General features: G+C 39.3%; 1 protein-coding gene across 6 annotated transcripts in view; it reads right to left on the bottom strand.

The window, feature by feature from the left end:
• Positions 1 to 878: 878 nt before the first annotated feature.
• Positions 879 to 22027, bottom strand: part of LOC108707585 (metabotropic glutamate receptor 5) — a 180732-nt gene continuing 159583 nt past the window's right edge. The window contains exons 8-11 of one of the 6 annotated variants that reach the window (XM_041582721.1): positions 14856 to 15795; positions 10798 to 10851; positions 3444 to 3553; positions 2165 to 2251 (exon numbers count right to left, since the gene is read on the bottom strand). In XM_041582721.1, the coding sequence (XP_041438655.1) occupies positions 3472 to 3553; positions 10798 to 10851; positions 14856 to 15795 (1076 nt within the window). In that variant the 3' untranslated portion in view covers positions 2165 to 2251; positions 3444 to 3471. Of the gene's footprint in view, positions 2252 to 3443; positions 3557 to 10797; positions 10852 to 13861; positions 14005 to 14855; positions 15796 to 22027 lie in introns of those variants that run through there. The other 5 variants (XM_041582719.1, XM_041582717.1, XM_041582722.1 and 2 more) reach the window with 5 other exon arrangements.

Below are 22027 nucleotides of genomic sequence, written 5' to 3' on the forward strand. Positions count from 1 at the left end.
GGTGACCCCCTGTAGCCAACTTTGAAAGCATAAATTATTTGTTTGATTAGGCTTGTGGTGCAGTAAGTTTATGTTTATATTTAGTATACAAAATACAGCATTTCTAGCCTTATTTTATTTTAGACCTTACATGCCCTTTAATAAATCTGCCCTTAAAAAAACAACTTGTCTAATACTTAGAAATGGAAATAAAAGCTTCAAGGTACTGGGGGAAAAAATTTGCACCTAAAAGATATGTGTATATAACGTAAACTTTCATTGTTTTTTATATTTAAAAAAAGTTGTGTTGAGTAAAATCCAGTTTTTTGCTATTTTTTGTATTGCTTTGAAAACCGTATTCAGTCACAGTTCTAGGTTATTATACAAATGATCCCAAACAAAACAAGAGCAGGTTCTTCCGAACTCAAGTAGCCTATTTATCAATGACCTTGTTGGTTCCTAAACTAGAACCGCCAGGGCATTGCGGAAAACTGACCGAATCACTAAATTTGTTACATGCAGATAAAAAATAAAAACAATGAAATACAAGTGATTGTTATAAAAATGAATGCAAAGAATTACTTTTGTTTAGAAAGCATTCAAATCACGGGGATGCAGGTACACCTCAATAAACCAAGGCTAGAAATAGACATTTACTGAAACGACTCGCGAATATTAGGGGGGAAATACAAAACGATACTCCAAAATTTTTTTTTTTGCTACTTCGGTATTGTCGGCAACGCGGTGAAATAGACAATTTTTTTCTTGCTAATAAATTCCCCCAAGTCCCATGTTTCTGAAAGATAAACAATTTAAAAAGAATGAATGGTCAATAGATACAAAAAGACAACTTCATAAACAACATTGCATGTTAAGCCCTAAATAGTCATTCACTGCTCTGTGTCAGCTCTCCGTGTCTTGTTAGACACAACATAAACATCGACGTGGTTTTGTGTAGTCACTTGATATGAGTTACTGCTTTTGTGTTTTTTTTTTTTTTTTGCTACAGTTTCTTCGTAGAAAAATGCTTGCCATTTTGGTCCCAGATTTTGAGTCTTAAGCAAGTGTACATTCACATTTGGTCTTCTAATCTTGACAAAAGATCAAGGTTCCTTCTGGGAAGAAAAATCTTACGTAAACAATATATTTTTTGTTGTTGTTGACAAAATCCATTCTGTCTGTACAAACAGTCCAACTTAAACGAAATCAAAGCACTTAATACATACTCTTATTATGTGTAGAATTTTTTTTTTTACTCCATAAAAACCATAAGTTTCTCTTAAAAGACCATATTTTAAGGCCACTCATATCTGCTCTGTATTTTGTGGTGGGACTTTTATTCTTGCTCTGCCTTGTCCGAAAGATTTGCCAAACATCAGCTGCTACTGAGGGCAAACCATGACTGCTACCCCTTATTCAGAGATGTTGATCTCCTATATTATTTTTGAATTACATTCACAATGAGGAGGAGCTCTGGGAGTAATCTCTCATGATCATATTGTCATATTTGGGAGAGGATGGAATACAGAGAGCCGATTCTGAAACTGGTGAACTAGGGGAAGTGCTTTCTGAGTCAATGGAGTCTCTAAATGGAGAGGGTGGAGTTAAAGCTACCAACTCCTCGACATCTTGTTTTACTACTGCCGCTTCTGGAGCTCCATCTTTGACACTGTCTGATGACTTTCTGGCAGACTGTGTCCCACCGTTAAAATCAATGTTAGGGGCAGGCTGGATCTCTGCAAAGGTGGTCATTGTTGTGGGCAGCTGAATCTCTCTTGGGATCAAGTAGGAAGAACACAGAGGAGTGGGCACCATTGTCCCTTGTGAATTTGCAGATAGCATCATTGAATTTAGCTCACTGATGTTTGCCGTGAACCGGGTCACAACACTGCTGATTTGGTCCATTAAAGAACCTTGCGAGGAGCCACTCCTTTGAGCCATGTCCGAATGAAACGAAGGAATATCATCCTCTGTGTGGATTGTTGATATAGCTCTCTGGCTGACAGTACTGATCGGTGAAGGTGTCTGTGGTCTATATTGTACTGGATAATGCTCTTCCGCTTCTGAAACATCATATAACATTTTGGCACTGGTGTCGGGGAAAGATGTGCTGATGAATCTGTTTTCACTGCTGCTTTTTGAAAAAGGCTTAATGACCGCCGTCTGATTGGTGCTATCCTTCTTCTTGACGTGAACGGAAAGTCTCTGCCAGAGATGTTGACTTTTACTGCTTTTCTCATTCTGTGCCCAAGTAACAGATTTGCCATTTGAGCTGAAATGTACAACAAACAAATTCACATTTTCAGACAATACCGCCACAATAAACATTAGAATAAAAAAGAAATACTAACCATATATCTTAGCATATATGGATTCGCTTACCCTATCAGATATAGGGGCATGTTTACTAACATTGAAGATAAATATCTGGAGAGATTTCTGGAGATGTTGCTCATGGCAATTAGACGTAAACAGCCATCTATAAGTTAAGGTGGCCATAGACGCACAGATAATATCTTACAAAACGAATTTCGGTATGATATTCGGTGTGTGTATGGTGGGAAACAAGCCGACTGATATCAGCAGAAGACTTGGATATTGGTCTGCTTGTCGATAGGGCTGGACAGAAAATTTTGATTGGATGCCTTTGAAGGCACCTGAACATCAACCATCGTCAGATACAGGTAGAATTCTATTGTTTCTATCTGTATATCTGACGATTCAGCTCTACACGTGTTTATTGAAACAAACGATCTTTCTTGGAAAGACCTTTTCCAACAATGATCGTAATTGTTACGTCTATGGCCACCTTTAGAAAACAAAAGAAAAGATCTGATTGGTTGCTATGGGCAACAGCTCCAGAAATCTATTGACCTCAATAAACTAGAATTTAATTTGCACATTGATAAAGCAATTCAGAACAAAATCTTTAGCACCAAACCCTTTCCAGGGATCTAGTAATGGTTTCCAAAGCTGAAAAAATCTGAATTACACTAGAGATAACGTAAACTCCATTCAGAGAACATTGAATTGAATTGAATTAAAAATATTGTTACGAAATGAGTGGAGTTCTGTTGTAAGAAAACATAATGTAAATGTTATTATGCTAAAAGGATAATACATTTGTTTGCTATCCTTCTTTTTAACTGATAACATATTGACCCATGCTTTAAGAAAAGTCTCCTCGAAAGAAAGGGAGAAGGCACATAGAATTTCTCGTAGGCTATGGCTCGTTCCTTCGTTTTCTTTTTAACAATAAACGATCTAGGACCATAGTCTGCAGAAACTTCCATTTACCTTCTCCCCTAAATTCATGGACTAAGTTTGGAACAAGAATTGTGGAGCACCAGTGTATACAAGTAAGCTGTGTGCAGAAGTTTGAAAAAAGTGTAACGGTGCATTCATTGTTGTAAATCGTTTATAGTAAATAACATTATAACTTTCAATATACTTCAAAGGCTTACCTTAGAAATTTAAGTGCTGGGTGTCTATCTAACAAGCTGTTCCTGGTTCCCTTGCTGACAGTCTGTGACATCTCCAAGGTTGGGCAGTTAAGGGAAGTGCTCTCAAATTACTTCTGTTGCAGAGAAACAATAAGTAAGAACTCTTTCTCCAACTGCCCACCCCCGGAGACGCAAGCAAGGAATAAGAACAATGAACGGTGCCTGAAACAGTGACCATCATCATCATCATCTCTCAGAAACAATCCCGATCTGCCCCTACCTTTAAAGGAGAACTCAACCCCACCCACTAATAAAAACCCCTACCCAGTACCCTACATAGTCCCATTCCCTGCTCCCTCCCTGTATAAATGATACCACCTATAAGTTCCCCTAATTCTCTGCCAATAAGTGAGCGCAGTGGAGCTAGTGGATACCATCTTCTAGCTATTCGGATTTCTTCGGGAAGTGAGCGCAGTATTGGTGCATGCACAGTTGGAGCAGTCTTCCTGTTCATAGCAACTGCGCATGCACCAAAAGTGATGGAAATTGCAGAAGGGAAGGAAGAATGCCTTTTTGTGGGATCTGTAAGTGCCTGCCATTTTCTCCTTCGGTTGGATACCTCCACCTCGAGCTGGAGGTCTGGGGCATGAGCATCCGGATCCCATGTACTACTGGTGAGACTATAAACGTATTGACTTTACATTGGGAGTTTTTTCTTTAATGGGACATGGTTTGTAATAATTGTACAGGTATGGGACCTGTTATCCAGAATGCTCTGGGCCTGGGTGTTTTGGTTAACGGATCTTTTTGTAATTTGGATATTCAGTCTACTAGAAAATCATGTAAACATTAAATAAACCCAATAGGCTGCTTTTGCTTCCAATAAGGATTAATTATATCTTAGTTGGGATCAAGTACAAGCTACTGTTTTATTATTATTATGGAAAAAAATTAAATTATTTAAAAAAAAATGTGGATTATTTGGATAAATTGGAATGTATGAGAGATAGCCTTTCCGTAATTCAGTGCTTTCTGTATAATGGGTTTCCTGATAACGGATCCTATACCTTGGCTCTGGAAACTCAAGGATGCAACAGCTACAGTTTGTTAGTATGCATTCAGTGCTGTTAAAATCTAAATTTTTGGAATTCTAGCAAGCTAACAATAAGCTAAGAACAAGTCTTACAACAAGTCTAACAAGCTGTCCTGACTTTTCTGTCAATATGTGACATCTCCAAAGTTGAAGTACTTTCAATTGACTTCAGTTGCAAGTATGTACCAATAATAGGCCAGATTCAATTCAGTCAGAAAAAGTTATTTCACGCTTTATCAAGTGAAAACTCATGGATGAGATTTAATTCAAGGAGAAAAAACGTTCCTCCAAATTCAGTTCCAGTTTTTTCCCCATAAACTTCAATAGAGTTTTCATGTGAAAAACCATGAGATAAGTTTTTCTGAATTGCATCTCAAATTGAATCTCGTCCATGAGTTTTCACGTGATAAACAGTGAGATAAGCTTTTCTGAATTGAATCTCTTTCATGAGTTTTCACGTGATAAACCTTCTTTTCTCACTGAATTGAATCAGGCCCAATATATTTACTTGGAAATAAAATTGCCAATGCTCTCTCCTTTGTACTAGACAAGGACTAAACACACACACAACTTCTGGCCTAGTTAATGTAATATTATTCAATGAATGAGACGCTTGAAAGCCATTGCTCCATCACCCAACGATCTGTTATTCTGCTTTTCAAACACACAGTACATTTCAATGACCACACAGTTCAAAATTCTTTCTATGATGAAAGAATAAAAAGAATAAGCGTGTCAATTTTAGGATCAAGTTTGTCTTTTTTGCTTTCCAAGTGACAAAAAAACACTGCAACAATGTCTTTGATGAGAAGGTGTTGGCTGAATATAGAATTTTGCCTATCTATGCCAAGGTCCCCACTGTGTGTCACGTCAATAAAATCTATTTATCTATCATCTATCTATCTATCTATCTATCTATCATTATTTATCATCTATCTCTATCTATCTATCTATCTATCTATCTATCTATTATCTATCTATCTTTTTTATCTATCTCTTTCTATCTATCAGTCGCTCTCTCTATACTGTATATCATTTATCTATCTATCTATCTATCTATCTATCTATCTATCTATCTATCTATCTATCTATCTATCTATCTATCTATCTATCTATCCATCCATCCATCCATCCATCCATCCATCCATCCATCCATCCATCCATCCATCCATCCATCCATCCATCCATCCATCCATCCATCCATCCATCCATCCATCCATCCATCCATCCATCCATCTATCTATCTATCTCTGTCGACCAATCGCTCTCTCTATACTGTATCTAACTATCTCTATCTATCAATTGCCCTCTCTATTTATCATTTATATCTATCTAACATATATCTATCTATCTATCTATCTATCATCTATCTATCTATTCTATCCCTCTATTATCTGTCTGTCTGTCTATCTATCTATCTATCTATCCCTCTATTATCTGTCTGTCTGTCTGTCTATCTATCTATCTATCTATCTATCATCTATCATCTATGTATTTCTCCAGCGCTCTCTCATCTTTCTATCTTGTCTATCTATTTTTATTTCATCTATCATCTCATCATCAGGTAATTATGTTTCATTTTGCACAGAATATCATATTACTTACCATAACAAATCTGTACTTAATGAATAACAAATAACACAGCTGAACATATAATTGCAGGAGACAAAGTTATACCTGAATTTCCAACAAACATTTACAAAAAGAAGCACAGAAGCAAGCAGATATTGTGTTGTTGTTTTGATGGTGACTTCTAACATGCCTCGTGCTACAGACTAAAATATAATTTACTGGTTAATATCAGCTTACAAAATGATCTGCTGTTACATAACCCTTTTTTATAAGCTTTTGAGATTATGGATTCAATATGCATATGGACCATTTCCAGAAATGAATGAAACATATACATATTATTTGGAGTTTAATGCACGTCACCAAGGCTTTGGTAAACACTGACATATTGATAATGTGCTGTATAAGTTTCAGATACTTTCTAATAAGGACTAAATAAATAACTTTTGTGGTTGTATTTTTATGATGCACCAATGTTTTCCAAAGATAAATTGTTTTTAATGTATTTATCTTGACACAATGTATTTAAGTTCAGTTTTGGTGGGCTCTTATGTTTCCTTAGGAAGCAAGGCTAGACGTGGCGTTTCTTTGCTGCGTTTCTTCGCTGCATTTTTAAAAAAGCTCCGCCAGGCGTAAATACGCATAAACTGCAATACCACTGAAACGAATGGAAAACGCACTATGGCTATTCACACAGGGCGCTTGCAAGCCGAAATCCGCCACAGGACGCCAGTATTGGTGTTTTTCAGCAGAAACGCCAATATGCCAAGAAACTACCAAATCAATAGACTCTATGGGATCTGCACGTTTGAAACCACACTTTGCGTATTTTAAATATGGCGTCCAAATTCTCAATGAGAACAATGAGAACAATTAGAATTACAAGTTGGGAAACCTACGTACTGAAAAATGCATGAAATACGCATGTTGACAGTCGCGTATGGTTTCAGTGGTGTATTTCTTTTTTAAAAACGCCACGTCTGGCAAGTTCAAGGGTCACCAGGCCTTTTACCTATGAGCCACATTCAAATGTAAAAAGATTTGGGGAGCAACACAAGCATGAAAATGTTCCTGGGGTGACAAATCAAGAATATGGTTGGCTATTTGGTAGCCCTGTGTAGGCTGGCAGCTTTCAAGAGTTTGGCCATAAACCTGGTTTTATACAACCAAAACTTGCCTCCAAGTCTGGAATTCAAAAATAAGCTCCTGCTTTGAGGCCACTGGGAGCAACATCCATGGGATTGGTGAGTAACATGTTGCTCATGAGCTACTGGTTGGGGGTCACTGCCTTAAGTGTCTTCAAAATGACAAATAAAGGCACTAAATCATTTCAATTTTCTTAAATAACAACAACAAAAGCTGGTTTAAATCCAAACTAGACTACCAATGACTACAGCCCATCTGTCATCAGTTTTTGCTTCTTAGAACTTCTCAGTACAGAACAAATGGGCGAAGTAACTTGAAGTCACCCGTACATTATATTTAAGACAAGGAGAGCACAACGAATGAACAAACCTATGAAAGTGATGCCTACCCAGATGCATACTGAATGTCTAACCCTTTTTAATTATCAAAATGTATTAAACATATGAAACCCATGAATTATTAAGGAAGAAATATGAATTTACATTAAAAATGAATAAGGACTTTATGTAAATATAAATGCATATATTCTGTCCCTGCACATTTCTACTCTAGTGATGGGCGAATTTATTCGCCAGGCGCAAATTCACAGCGAATTTGCGCGATTCGCCGCCAGCGAATAAATTCGCAAAACGCCCAAGAAATGGATGCAAATTCTCCCATCACTATCCAACTCACATATTTATGAAGAAAAAGAGTTTTCCGCAAAAACTAGGATTTTTTTGGAGTTTTCTGAGTCTTTTGCGCCGAAAACCCCGAAATCATTGAATATGGGTACAGACATCAGCGCAGACATTGGGACCTTCCCCATTGACTTATTCAGGACCTCAAGAGCTTTTAGATGCCGGGGTTTCAGATTCAGAGATTTTAGACCATCGGACCTTAATAAATCTTTTGCTGAAAACAATAATTATTCGAGGTTCGGATATTCGGAGCTTGATAAATAACCCGCTATGTGTGCAAGTGCAGTTGTGGTTCTTGCAATTTCCTCTCAAAAACAATATTATGAAAGGTAATTGCATAAAAATGTGCTCCTAACCCTTCTGTATAGTTGCACTTGGCACTGCTCAGCCCTTGCTGCCTTCCATTCCAAATCAAACACAGTTGGACCTATAGGGGAATTAAGGAGCTACTGCCATCTCCTTACAGGCAGTTGCTCCAGGGTTCCTGTTGCGTCCAGCATCAATAGGCACAGCATATTTGCACCGAAAGAATAAGGTGCAGATGTATTGTGTCAGATTTCAACAAAATGCGTTAATTTTGGCAAAACAGATGCAACTGCGATAGGCAATGACTGTAATGAAAAATTGCTGCATTGTGGGAAAAAAACCTGGAGATTGCACTTTGCTCATTGCACTTGTGGACATAAATGAGCTCTGTTAAGTCGTGTACCATAATTGCACCATCAATCCATTTGCTGATGGTTCTTAGCTCAAAGAAGAAGGAGTCAGCAGTCATGCCCCTGATAGATCCCTGTACCCATCCCCATCTGTATTAAAATGTGTCCAACATATTGTATATAATAACATTATAGGGATGCACTGAATCCACTATTTTGAATTCGTCTGAATCCCAAAATCCTTTGTGAATGATTTGGCCGAAAACTGAACTGAATTCTAATTTGCATATGCAATTCTGGGATGGGAAGGAAAAAGTACAGGCTAATTTTTTTCACTTCCTTGTTTTGTAAAGAAAAATCATGTGAGTTTAAGGATTTGGATTCGGTTCGACCAGGCACAAGGATTCGGCCGAATTCTGCTGAAATAGACTGAATCCTGGCTGAATACTGAACTGAATCCAATTTATTGTATAATAATTGGTATTGTACAGGGAATAATACTAACCACATACTCTCTCCAGACAATCAATCTTAATATTAGACATTGTACTGCTATGGAAGTTCCCAGGTTTATGTAAAATATTAGGTCAGTATGAAACACACCAATCAGATCCAATGCTTGGAACAGATCCAGAAACATTATGCAGTCTGTAACAGAATTTCCCAAGTCTGCAGTAGTAGCCGTTCACTACTGTAACATAATTTCCCATAATGGATAAAGACTTTGTGATTCTGGGCACCCAGACTTTGTTTGTGATTCTGGGCACCCAGTCTTTTAATAGTTCCTCCGTCGGGCAAACAATCCCCCAGAAACCACTCCTCACTGATTCCACTGTTTGTGAAACTGGCACTCCCAGTGTGGGTCGAGAATTTCTCGATCCGCACCCGACCCTAACCTGCCCCCTCCGAACCGCACCCAGCCCGGGCCCGATCCTGCCCTCTTTTTATAGACCCACTCCTGCCCGCATTGACGTCACATAAGGGGCGAGGTGGGGGCAGGCTGATGTTTAAATATTCTGGCGCCGGAAGCCGGCAGTACTAGGTCGTGGGCGGGAAGAGCAGAAAAAAAGCTCGACCCGCCCGCGACTCGAAGATTTTTGCAGGAGTCCCGCGGGTTTCGGGCCGGCTGCACATCACTAACAGACACACCTACCCACACTGGGTGCTACACAACATTACAACTGTCATTTTAATGATATAATATACTTGTAGCATAGGCATTGTACAAGTTGAAGAATGTAGGCCTAATTTATTATGGGTGCCTCCATTTTTATTATTACATAGTACCAAATTGTTCTTCTTCTTTATATAGTGCCAGCATATTCTGCAGAGATAATAGATACATATACATCAGTCCCTGTCCCAGTAGAGCTTACAATCTAAGGTCCCTATCACAGTCACACACACACACACTATGGTCACATTTATCAGAAGCCAATTAACCTGCCTTTATGTATTTGGAGTGTGGGAATAAACCAGAGTATTTGGAGGAAACCCAAGCAGATACAGGGAGAATATACAAACTCCTTGCGGATAGTCCCCAAGGGTGTTGGACCCCATCCTGCCTGTCAAATGAAAGTAAATCGCCCTTGCACCTACTTCTTTTTGAGGATTCCTTCTCACTTCCAGTGGCTCCATCAAAAAACCTACAGAGCATGTAATTGCAAGCAATCCACCCTCTTGGCATTATAAGATAAAAGTTTCAAGTTACAGCACAAAAAGCCATTTTATTCATCCTTTTTATTTTAGGAAAGTATTATTTATTCTAGGGCCCAATTCTGGGAATGCAGGCGGTCGGCACAAGGTCCGTATTAAGGAACCGATGAAGCCCTCAATCCGATGGGATTTTTAAACCTGCACGATTGACATCAGACCAATTTTCGGGCAGATATCAGTTGGAGAAATACATTGAAGGGCCCCATTCACTTGTCAATAAACTACCGCCTTGGACTGACAGCAACATTTATTGACCCAGATATGGCCACCTTCAGAACAATAACTCTGAGATGTGTGATCTGGGCCCTATTTATAAAGCTATTAACACTGGTCAACCATTCCAGATCTTTCTAGTTTTTCCAAATCTTTGCCCTTCAGGCCACTTCAACACACAGGGACACAACATACTTTATACAGACGAACAGCACAAGAAGCTGACAAGGAGCAGCCGGACTTCCCACTTAACTACTACACAACAGAGATGAAAGTTTTTTAAAAAAACAAGGTCTTACATTCCGATTGGCTGCTGACAATAGGAGTGGGTAGGCCCAGGAGTAAATGAAATGCTAGAATAAAAAAAAGTTGGATGAGTTAATTAAAAGAAAATAAATAAAATGTATATGTCTTGCAGAACTTTATCTGTGCATTGACCATAAATGAACCAGAAATAAATACAATAACAGCAATAGAATAGTTAGGGGAAGAAAGATTCTTGACTTCTAGTAAATGATGCATTAGGACTGCTTTGCAGGTGATACTGTTGTTCTATGTTCATAGGAAACCCCAAGTTAATTTGCACTTAAATTTCAATTTAATTGACCTAGATTCAGTCTAACCCAAAATGTTTCAGGAGGAATTTGATTAAATCCTGAATCTTTCCAGAGGGATTCGGCTGAATCCTGAACCAAGTCCGTACCCTAATTTGCAAATAGGATAAAAGTAGATGCCCTTAAAGAACAACTAAAGCCTAACTAAAGAAGTAGCTAGAAATGTTGTACATGATATTTTGTGCTTCTGTACCAGCCCAAGGCAACCACAGCCCTTTAGCAGTAAAGATCTGTGTCTCCAAAGATGCCCCAGTAGCATTGGGAACTATACCATACCTTGTATGAGCCTCCTGAGCAAACTGTGTGGGTGCGGTGAGACAACTTTAAGGGAACAGTTATTACAGCAGAGGGTGTGCTCACTTTTGTAACTGTGTACAACAGATAAGATGATAACTAAAAATATAATTAAAAGTTCAAACCATTTATTAGGACAAAAAGATGAAGGCCTGACCAGTTTCGTGCCTATTGGGGCTTACTCATAGGCAGTGTCGGACTGGCCCACTGGGATACCAGGAAAACTCTTGGTGGGCCCAGGTGTCAGTGGGCCTCTTGCTGCTAGCCATTTAGTCCATTTCATGGTCATTCCCTATTTTTTATGGGACAAAAATGCTTAATAATGGAAGAATATAGTAAGTAGATATAAAAGATCAGGAGAATAAAGACGTTGAGTGAGGAGTGGAGGAATAATAATTTGGAAAGTGAGCCCACAATCTGAGGTTTTCTGGTGGGGCACAGTCTAAAGTCTTGAGTGAGGAGAGGAGGAATAATAGTGTAGGGACCCATAGGTTTTACTATGTTCCTATGGCTTTAAATCCCTACCCTGCCTTTTCCTTAGTTCCTAGGCAAAAGCCTATGTATCCATTTAAGTATTTCACTTTTTTACAATAACATCAGTTATTGGCCAAAGGGTGTAATGACCACTTCCTGACACATTTCCATATAGTGTTGGAAAGGAGTGGCCTCTTCCTCTTTGGCTGCTGGTGTCCTATCCAACTGGTTGTGCTCATTGAGCCTGGGTACACCAAGGCCTAGTAAAGCCACCAACCTAAATGGACCTGTAGAGATTAAGTCGGGGACCAGGAAATCCCGTGAATGAGGTTAACAAGCACAGGTTATATTCTTTAATATACTCTCTAGGAGAGTAAAATAGACAGATTATATAGAAAGAGCAGTTGTGTGCTCCATCAAATATAATAGCAGGGAGTAGCTTCCCACAAGACTTCCTTGTTTGCCTTTAGTGAAGGGACCACAGTGGATAGGGTGTTAGGCTAGACTTCTTCTCCATAACTACTGGATGGGATCCGGGCCACTTAAAGGTGTATTGTCTGAGGGAATTGATGTACACTTGACTATTTGACTTATGGGAGTGACATATGTGATTGCTGTATCATCCTCCTCTATCTACCCTCCTCTGTGACTTGTTACACCTGCATTTCCTCATACGTGAGTAAGCCTGTGGTCAATTGCATTATTGCATGTGCTAAATAAATCCATCCGTTTGTTTTCATCAAAAGAACCTAGTTTGGAAAGTGAGCCCACGATCTGAGGTTTTCTGGTGGGCCCCTTGCATCCCAGTCCGACTCTGCTCATAGACCTATAAGTAAGAGGCCCAACAGGCACGAAATGCGTCAGTCCTTCATCTGTATGTCCTAATAAATGGTTTGAACTTTTAATTATATTTCTGGTTATCATTTTCCTGGACAAAAACTCCCAATTTTGGCTGTTGCTCTGTGTTTATGCAGCCATGGACTGGGGTGAACTGTGAGTATATTTTCTCCCTTTATTTTCACTCCCTCTGTTATTGGACATTAATGATATTGGCAAATTTGCACCAGGTTTTCTACTTTGTTACAACAGATAAGATCCCTTGATCAGTGAATCGAACTACAACACACACTGATGGCAGCCCAGAGAGGGAGGCAGAGGGATCCATTTATAATGAATAATAATATACACTGCAGTTCTATCTATACCAGTCTGGTTGCAGACTTCTTTAACCCTAAAAATACTTCAAAACTTGACTTCCAATTTGCTTCAGGCCTAGTAACCCATGGAAACCAATCCAAATTCAGATTCACAGACCCACCTCCGAATCAATAATGGAAGCAGGTACAGTTACTGATCTTTATCAGTCCTGATGAAGATCCCATGGCAGAACAATATGTTGGCATGTAATCGACGACGTAAGCAAAGCATCTATTAAATTAATTGGGTAGAGTCCTTGGTACTTTATATGTTTTGACTCTTCTTCATTCCTTGGCAGTTCAGCATTTATTTTTACAGGTATGGGATCCTTTACACAGAAACCTGTTATCCAGAAAGCTCTGAATTACAAGAAGGCCATCTCTTATAGACTCCATTAACCGTAATCAAACAATTCAGACTTTTAAAAATGATTTCCTTTTTCAAGGTATTTATAAAACAGTACCTTGTATTTGACCCCAACTAAGATATAATAAAGGCCAAACACTACTATTGGGTATAATTAATGTTTATATGATGTTTTATGATATCCAAATTACAGAAAGACCGCTTACCAACCCCAGGTCCCGAACATTCTGGATAACAGATCTCAAACCTGTATATGGGGGAGGGGGCATATTCATTTGGTGTTACATTCAGATTTTCTAGACATCTCCAATGAGTTATTAGACCTTGAGCAAAATTTCAACCTGATACGAGACCCCTTATTGTTCCATGGGGATGCTTTAATCCCTTCAGAGCAGAATAATAACCTCCATTGTCAATAGGTGAAGACAAAAACATGATTCTTTTCCAAAGGAAACGTATGATAAAGTAAAATGTAGGGTTGAGGTTTACAAAGGATGATGATAATAGTATGATTCATGACTTACATCTGGAACACGTGGTCTGATGAAGGACATGTGACGACTGGAAAACAAAAACACAGTATAAACAAGGGGGAACGGATATGGAGTGACAATATGTAAATCATGAGTAGTTAGACGTGATGGGGACTGAACAACCCATGAAAATGAAAGGTTGTGATGTAATTACTGCTGGGCCAGCAAAGGAGAGACCATATCAGAGATAAGATTGCATTTCTGCAAACACACACCCTGTTAGGTCCATGGCAATATGGTCACTAGGCATCTTGTAGAGGCGTTCAACATATTGCGTGTTTCTGTAGGACAATACCCTGCTTTATAGTATGATAATCTTGGCAGCAAGACTACTCACTCAGAATTGGTCAAAAGAGAGTGATCATTGAGAAATGTTTACTTTAATTTAATCGCAATAAACTCAATAAAATCCTCCACTTTTGTGGCCCTGTGGAGTGCCTGGAGGAGCCCTTTTCATTGTATCACTGAAGGTTTTCCTCACCCCAAGCTGAGGGTCTGGCTCACCTGTACCACTGTTTCAATTTGGTGAGTTACTCATACTGGTTAACTCTAACTCATAGATTAGATATAGAAATACCATAAAACTATGGCAACGTAGTGTCAAATGCAGGGACATTTCTAATTTAGAATACATTGCTCCACATGATTTCCAACTATTTAGAAACAAATATTTTTTTTAAAGAAGATATAAATTGGTGGTGGGAAAACATTTACTATGTTGTCATTGACTCATAGGTGATTGATTTATAGGTCACGTTTCCCCGGCATTGATTATCCTGAACCCAAAGGTCGACAGGTAATAAATATGCCTCTAAGAGAAATAATTTTCATCAAAAGCAAAGGCGGATCATTTATCTGCAATGACAGGACTAATTTTACCTTAATGTTTCACCAGATGATCCCCTTCTCTTCCACAGATTAACCAAGCTACTGGAGCGGCTGGCGGCCGAGGAAGATTTCCCGTCTCCGACGTGCATGCGGACCACGGTGGAGGTGGTGAAGGCGCTTCTCACATTCCGCTCCGGCTTGGCAAGGATAATGTACACCTTTGGCACAAACATGCAGCCGAGTGCAACTGTTGCGCTCAGGCTCACGGAGAAGCACATGGTTATGATTTTGTAGTTGCTTCCGAAATATATTGGCACAAAGGCCAGCCAGATGATGCAGGTGGTGTACATCGTGAAGGCAATATACTTTGCTTCGTTAAAATTAGCCGGGACGTTTCTAGTCTTGAAAGCGTAAAAAGTGCAACTGAGGATCAGTAATCCATTATAGCCAAGTGGAGTGACCACCCCTAGATTGTTAGTGTTGCAGATCAAGTACACCTCCCGGATGCTGGGGTAATCAAATATAACATCTGGGGGCTCCATAATGAACAAAGCTACAATTATTCCCAACTGGATACAAATCAGGAGGAAGGCGATGACCAGCTGAGCACAGGCGCTCATGAACCGAGGCTTTTTGGTACAGATTTTCTTCTTGCTTCCGGCCAAGATCCTCGCTATGCGGTTAGTTTTGGTGACGAGGGCAGAATAACTCATAGCCGGGGAGAGACCTATGCCAATCCTTTGTAGATAACAGTAAATCTGTTGGGGTTTTGCTATAAGAGAGAAGGTGCACAAGTAGCCCAAGCAGATTCCAGCCAGGATAATGTAACACAGCTCTCTGCTGGACGACTTCACCACCGGAGTATCTCTGTACAGGACAAAGATAGCCATAACGAACATTGTGGCCAGCAAGCCAAGACATGAAAAAACCACGGCAGCGATTGGCTCGGGGTCACTCCATCGGAGATATTCCACTGGAATCAGGACACATCCTGCAGAGAGAGAAGAACATTAAATACATTTGTGATATTTAGAATCCGTTATCTCCCATAGACTCCATTTGATCCAAATAATCAAACTTTTTAAAAATGATTTCCTTTTTCTCTGTAATTATAAAACAGATCGCTTGATCCCAACCAAGAAATAATTAATCCTTATTGGGTTTAATCATATTGAAATCATATTTTTGTATAATTAAGGTATAGAGATCCACATTACAGAAAGACCCTCTTCTCAGGAAAACCCCAGGTCCTGAGAATTTTGGATAACAGGTCCAGAACTGTACTAATTTTAATCACAGTCATTTGTACCTTGGTGGCCCTATATAAATAAACGTATGATGATAATGCTGGAAGGTAAACATATGAATTAAGTCCAGTATATTAAAGCACAGCATTTTTTATTTTTACTTTTCCAGCTTTATATTTTTGGTTTTTGCTTTGTTATGTTTAAACACTAGGAATGTAACCAAACCCAGATCGCTGGCAGGATGGCAATCAGTGCTCTTTGTTTTCCGAAGTCGCCCGAATTTGCCTCACAAGGAGACTTCGGGGCGACTTTAGAAAACAAAGTGCTCTGAGTGCTATCCCGCTGGCGATTTACATTCTAGCCAGCAGGAGGCAGTTCGGGGAGATTAGTCGCCCCAAAGAAGAGGCGATTTATCGCCCGGGCGGCTAAACCTCCCCGAATGTGAGCGTAGGTCTCTGCCCTAAAAGAGACTCCCAGGTAGAGTACCAATTACATGGGACCCTGTATGTTTCAGAACAGATTAAGTACATGTGATAACATTAAGATTGATCAATTTGACTTAAATCTGAAAATCTGTCCCCTTAGTTTGGACACACTCAATTAGGGATGCACCGAATCCACTATTTTGGATTCGGCCGAACCTCCGAATCCTTTGTGAAAGATTCGGCCGAATACCAAACCAAATCCGAATCCTTATTGGCGTATTCAAATTAGGGGTGGGAAGGGAAAAACATTTTTTACTTCCTTGTTTTGTGACAAAAAGTCACATGATTTCCCTCTCCATCCCTAATTTGCATATGCAAATTCAGATTTGGTTCGCCAGGCAGAAGGAATGGACCAAATCCGAATCCTGCTGAAAAAGGCTGAATCCTGGCCAAATCCTGGATTCGGTGCATCTCTACACTCAATAGATAGGGAAGGGTTGAGTATGTCAAACTCCAAACATACCCAAATGGTTGGGCATCAGTGGTTCTTCAACAATAATACAAATACAAAACAATATTACAACAAAAATTGTCAGGCCCACTATCAACATTAATCTGCAATAGTTCATTACAACAATACTCTCAATAATTAGGGAATGCTTTAATGAGCAGACCAGCCTAGAACTGTCTATGGGATTATCCACCAGCCCAATCTTTGCTCTGCTGATCATCACTGTAGTACTAACCCCAATAATATTCCTTGATTTGGGGATGCACAGCTCACAATGCTGTGGTACTTAGGAACCTACAATAGAACTGAAGCTTTTACACCTTCAGTCATTGCCCCTAACCTATCCTGTACTCCATTGTGGCTTACACTCTCAGACTCTACAAATACATCCACCTTTCTCTATGATAGGGTTCCAATACACTGAATTTGAGATCACTCCAGAACTTTGCACTCTTGAAGAGACATTGCCTACAGCAAGTGAAGCTCTAAACAAATTAAAGGATCTGACATTACACTTGGTGGGTCTTCCCTATGCTCCCCCACCAGAAAATCATGTCTAGGAAACATCAGCCGCTCAAAGAGGGTCCTACACCCCTTACTCACTTTATATATTGCAAGCATTCCAACTTGACCATATCAGTAGAGCCTCAACAGAGCTCAATGGATCCTTATCACAAAAATAGGTTGTAAATGCGTTATGATCTTCACATTCATCAGGAGCCAATTGAGCAGCCTCTGTGTTTTTGTGGGCTAAGATCGGCGCACGCAAAGGGATCCTGCACAAAGTCAGCTGAGACTACAAAGAGAAGGTGTCCTGGTGGGAATCAAGCCAAGACGTTAGAGCTGTAAGGCATGCCAGGTACACAGGGTGAATATAGAATGAACAGCTTTCCCAAGGGGCTTGGATGCTGGAGGAAGTATAAAGAAAAAGAAAAACTGGCCTTCATTTACAATCAAGTACTTGGCTGTAATGGATTCTATCTGGTCATTGCTAGGTATGAACCCTGCAGCCTGTCTCTCTATAGAGTGAATGCAATCCACGGCACGCTACTATGCAGGAATGCGGCAGCACATCAATAGTTAAGGCTCTTCATGCTTTTTATCACAGATACTTATTCTGCTTTGTGGTGCAACAAGTCCACAGTTTCCTAGCAACCACAGCGTTTTTAATATTGTCAGTCAACGCGTTTCGCTTCACAGTTCTACCGATCACAAAAGCTTTTCCCGCAAATAACTGGATCGGGTATTGACGCCACTGCCAGAAACATTCGACGACCATCAGACTTTTGTATACGGGGTGGGGCAACTATATTTATTGGTGATTTCATAGTCTCTGTTTCATTGGGTTCGGACAAGTGAATATGAGATGCTATAACTCCGTTTGAATAAAAAATACAGACCTGTTATCCAGAATGCTCAGGACCTGATAATGGATCTTTATACCTTAAGTCTACTAGAAAATCATGTAAACATTAAGGGGCAGATTTACATATGGTCGAATATCGAGGGTTAATTAACCCTCGATATTCGACTGCCGAATGTAAATCCTTCGACTTCGAATATCGAAGTCGAAGGATTTACCGCAAATAGTTCGATCGAATGAAAAATCGTTTGATCGAATGATTAAATCCTTCGAATCGTTTGATTCGAAGGATTTTAATACATCGATCGAACGATTTTTCTTCGGCCAAAAAATTGCTAGGAAGCCTATGGGGACCTTCCCCATAGGCTAACATTGCACCTCGGTAGGTTTTAGGTGGCGAAGTAGGGGGTCGAAGTCTTTTTTAAAGAGACAGTACTTCGATTATCGAATGGTCAGATATTCGAACAATTTTTAGTTTGAATCGTTCGATTCGAAGTCGTAGTCGAAGGTCGAAGTAGCCAATTCGATGGTTGAAGTAGCCAAAAAAAACCATTTGAAATTCGAAGTTTTTTTTATTCTATTCCTTCACTCGAGCAAAGTAAATGGGCCCCTAAATAAACCCAATAGGCTGGTTTTGCCTCCAATAAGGATTAATTATATCTTAGTTGGGATCAAGTACAAGCTGCTGTTATTATTAAAGAAAAAAAGGAAATGATTTTTAAAAATTTGGATTATTTGGAAAAAATGCAGTCTATGGGAGATGGCCTTTCTGGAATTTTGAGCTTTCTGGATAACCGGTTTCCAGATAACGGATCCCATACCTGTATTGGCATCACTCATTTTTTCAGAACTATATAGCATTTGCAAATAACTTTTCTCCGGGGGATTTCATTTCTCAGAAGAGACATTTTCATACCTTTTCCCGGTCACACTCACCGCCGCGCTAACTTTAAGGCCCTCATTTATCAATGGTTCCAACCAATTTCACACTATCCATTACTCTTTTTAAAATTGCATACTAAAGTGTCAGCACACCGGGGCTAAAAATAAACAATAGCTCTATAATTTGTCACCTTTGTCGTGCGTTGTTATATTTGCAAGTCTTCCAAACCAGATTTGATGTATTTCTCTATTAAAATCTGGGTATTGATTTAGTATGAATCACAGTTGTGCGTGTGCGTGTGTGTATAGTGTGTGATGTGTATAGTGTGTGTATAGTGTGTGTATAGTGTGTGTGTTTGTATACAATAATTGATGGACTTTACCAAATGGCACCAGGGATCTGAAAGTTTGTTTGGTTGTACATATGAGTGATAGATATATATCAGGATTAGCCAAGTGATAGTCTCGCTTACAGGCAAAATCCTATTAGAGGTTACAAGTAAAGGCATAGAATCTATTATCTTGAATACATGGGACCTGGGGACCCAGATGGGCTTCTTTTCTTAATGTGGAAAAGATGCCTCAAGGCTTTGCCTTCAACATGGAAGTATACAGAGTAATTACCATCATGTAAAAGGTATTGACTGAGAAAAAAGAAAATTATTTGTTTAACCAGGACACTGTGATAGAAAGCACCGTCATTTATTTTGTCATTTCTGCATAATAGATCCAAGCACTGTATTCCTGGGAGCTAAAAAAGTGATATATTCACTTATTGGGATTAAGTTAGAAATATCCTTGATGGGAAAGGACCTGGGGGAACTTGTGGATAATAACCCTGACTGTAACAAGTCAGCAACAGGGGGAGACAGCAAGGTATTGTCCAATGAATGAAACAATTCAAAGAAGAGCAACTAAATTGGGAATGGGAGGTCTCAGTACTGAAGAAATACTGGCCAAGTTGGGATTGGTTACACTGGACAAGAAAAGGTTAAAGGGATCAATGTCTAATCAATCAGGTTTAAATATCAATGGGTCATACAATAATTTCCCTCATGCTTTATTCACTAGTTTATCCATCCTTTTTATCTCCATTGAGATTAGCAGCAAGGAGGTGAAACAATGATTGTTACAGTGAAAGCTGTGAAGATGTGGAATTCTCTCCCTGACTCAGTGGTACAGGCTGATACATTAGATAAAGGGGTTGGATGGCTTTTTGTGCATGTCTTGGAGACAGAAAGGATTCTTTTTCCCCCTGATTAGCAAAAATTACAAAATAATTTCCTGACTGGACTTGAATTTACCCAGTCTGTGGCCCACTAATTTTATATGATCACAGAACTCTTTAGTGACTTATCATACAGTTTACAGTAGGGGGTACATTATCCCTTATAATACATGAGTGATACTCAGAGTTCCCTGTATAACTCAGCCTGCAGCCTTGTGTCTTTATATGGTCACAGAACCCCTCAGTGACTTCTAATATCCTTATCATTTACAGTAGGGGGTACATTATCCCTTATAATACATGAGTGATACTCAGAGTTCCCTGTATAACTCAGCCTGCAGCCTTGTGCCTTTATATGGTCACAGAACAACCCCTCAGTGACTTCTAATATCCTTATAATTTACAGTAGGGGGTACATTATCCCTTATAATACATGAGTGATACTCAGAGTTCCCTGTATAACTCAGCCTGCAGCCTTGTGTCTTTATATGGTCACAGAACCCCTCAGTGACTTCTAATATCCTTATCATTTACAGTAGGGGGTACATTATCCCTTATAATACATGAGTGATACTCAGAGTTCCCTGTATAACTCAGCCTGCAGCCTTGTGTCTTTATATGGTCACAGAACCCCTCAGTGACTTCTAATATCCTTATCATTTACAGTAGGGGGTACATTATCCCTTATAATACATGAGTGATACTCAGAGTTCCCTGTATAACTCAGCCTGCAGCCTTGTGCCTTTATATGGTCACAGAACAACCCCTCAGTGACTTCTAATATCCTTATCATTTACAGTAGGGGGTACATTATACCTTATAATACATGAGTGATACTCAGAGGTCCCTGTATAACTCAGCCTGCAGCCTTGTGCCTTTATATGGTCACAGAACAACCCCTCAGTGACTTCTAATATCCTTATCATTTACAGTAGGGGGTACATTATCCCTTATAATACATGAGTGATACTCAGAGGTCCCTGTAGAACTCAGCCTGCAGCCTTGTGCCTTTATATGGTCACAGAACAGTTTCCTGGATGTTAAATCATTTCTTCTCTGTGTATTTGCAGTCAGAGCTCCTTTATTTTCTCTTAGCAGATAAATTATAATATTAACAGCAACAAAAGCAGAGAAAATGACTTAACATCGTTGGTAATCCACTATCTTGGCTTTGCTTGCAGGAAAATCTGACCAAGGTGGCAGAAAGATAAATAATCTCCATGAAATAGAAATGACAGAGCTTGGCATTCTCAGTCTCTGAATACTGGAGTATATGTCAGGGCCGTCCATCTCCAGGCCTCAGGGGTCTTAGTTTGTCAATATGTCAACATTTCCAGTGACATGGCAACAGATGACATCATTAATTTATTTATTCTCACTGCATCCCTTGCAATGGACCATTATGCCTTTTTATTTTGTACTGTTATTTGTCTGAAGGAAATGTAAAAAAAGAGGAGCATCTAATCTTACTGTTTTATTCTTGTCTAATAATTTATTTACAGTTTAACACTTGTATAAGACTCCATCGTTCTCTTGTTCTGACTCTTGAAACCAAAATAGCAACAGT

The sequence above is a fragment of the Xenopus laevis genome, chromosome 2L (genome assembly GCF_017654675.1).
Source record: "Xenopus laevis strain J_2021 chromosome 2L, Xenopus_laevis_v10.1, whole genome shotgun sequence".
Classification (NCBI taxonomy): Eukaryota; Metazoa; Chordata; class Amphibia; order Anura; family Pipidae; genus Xenopus; species Xenopus laevis.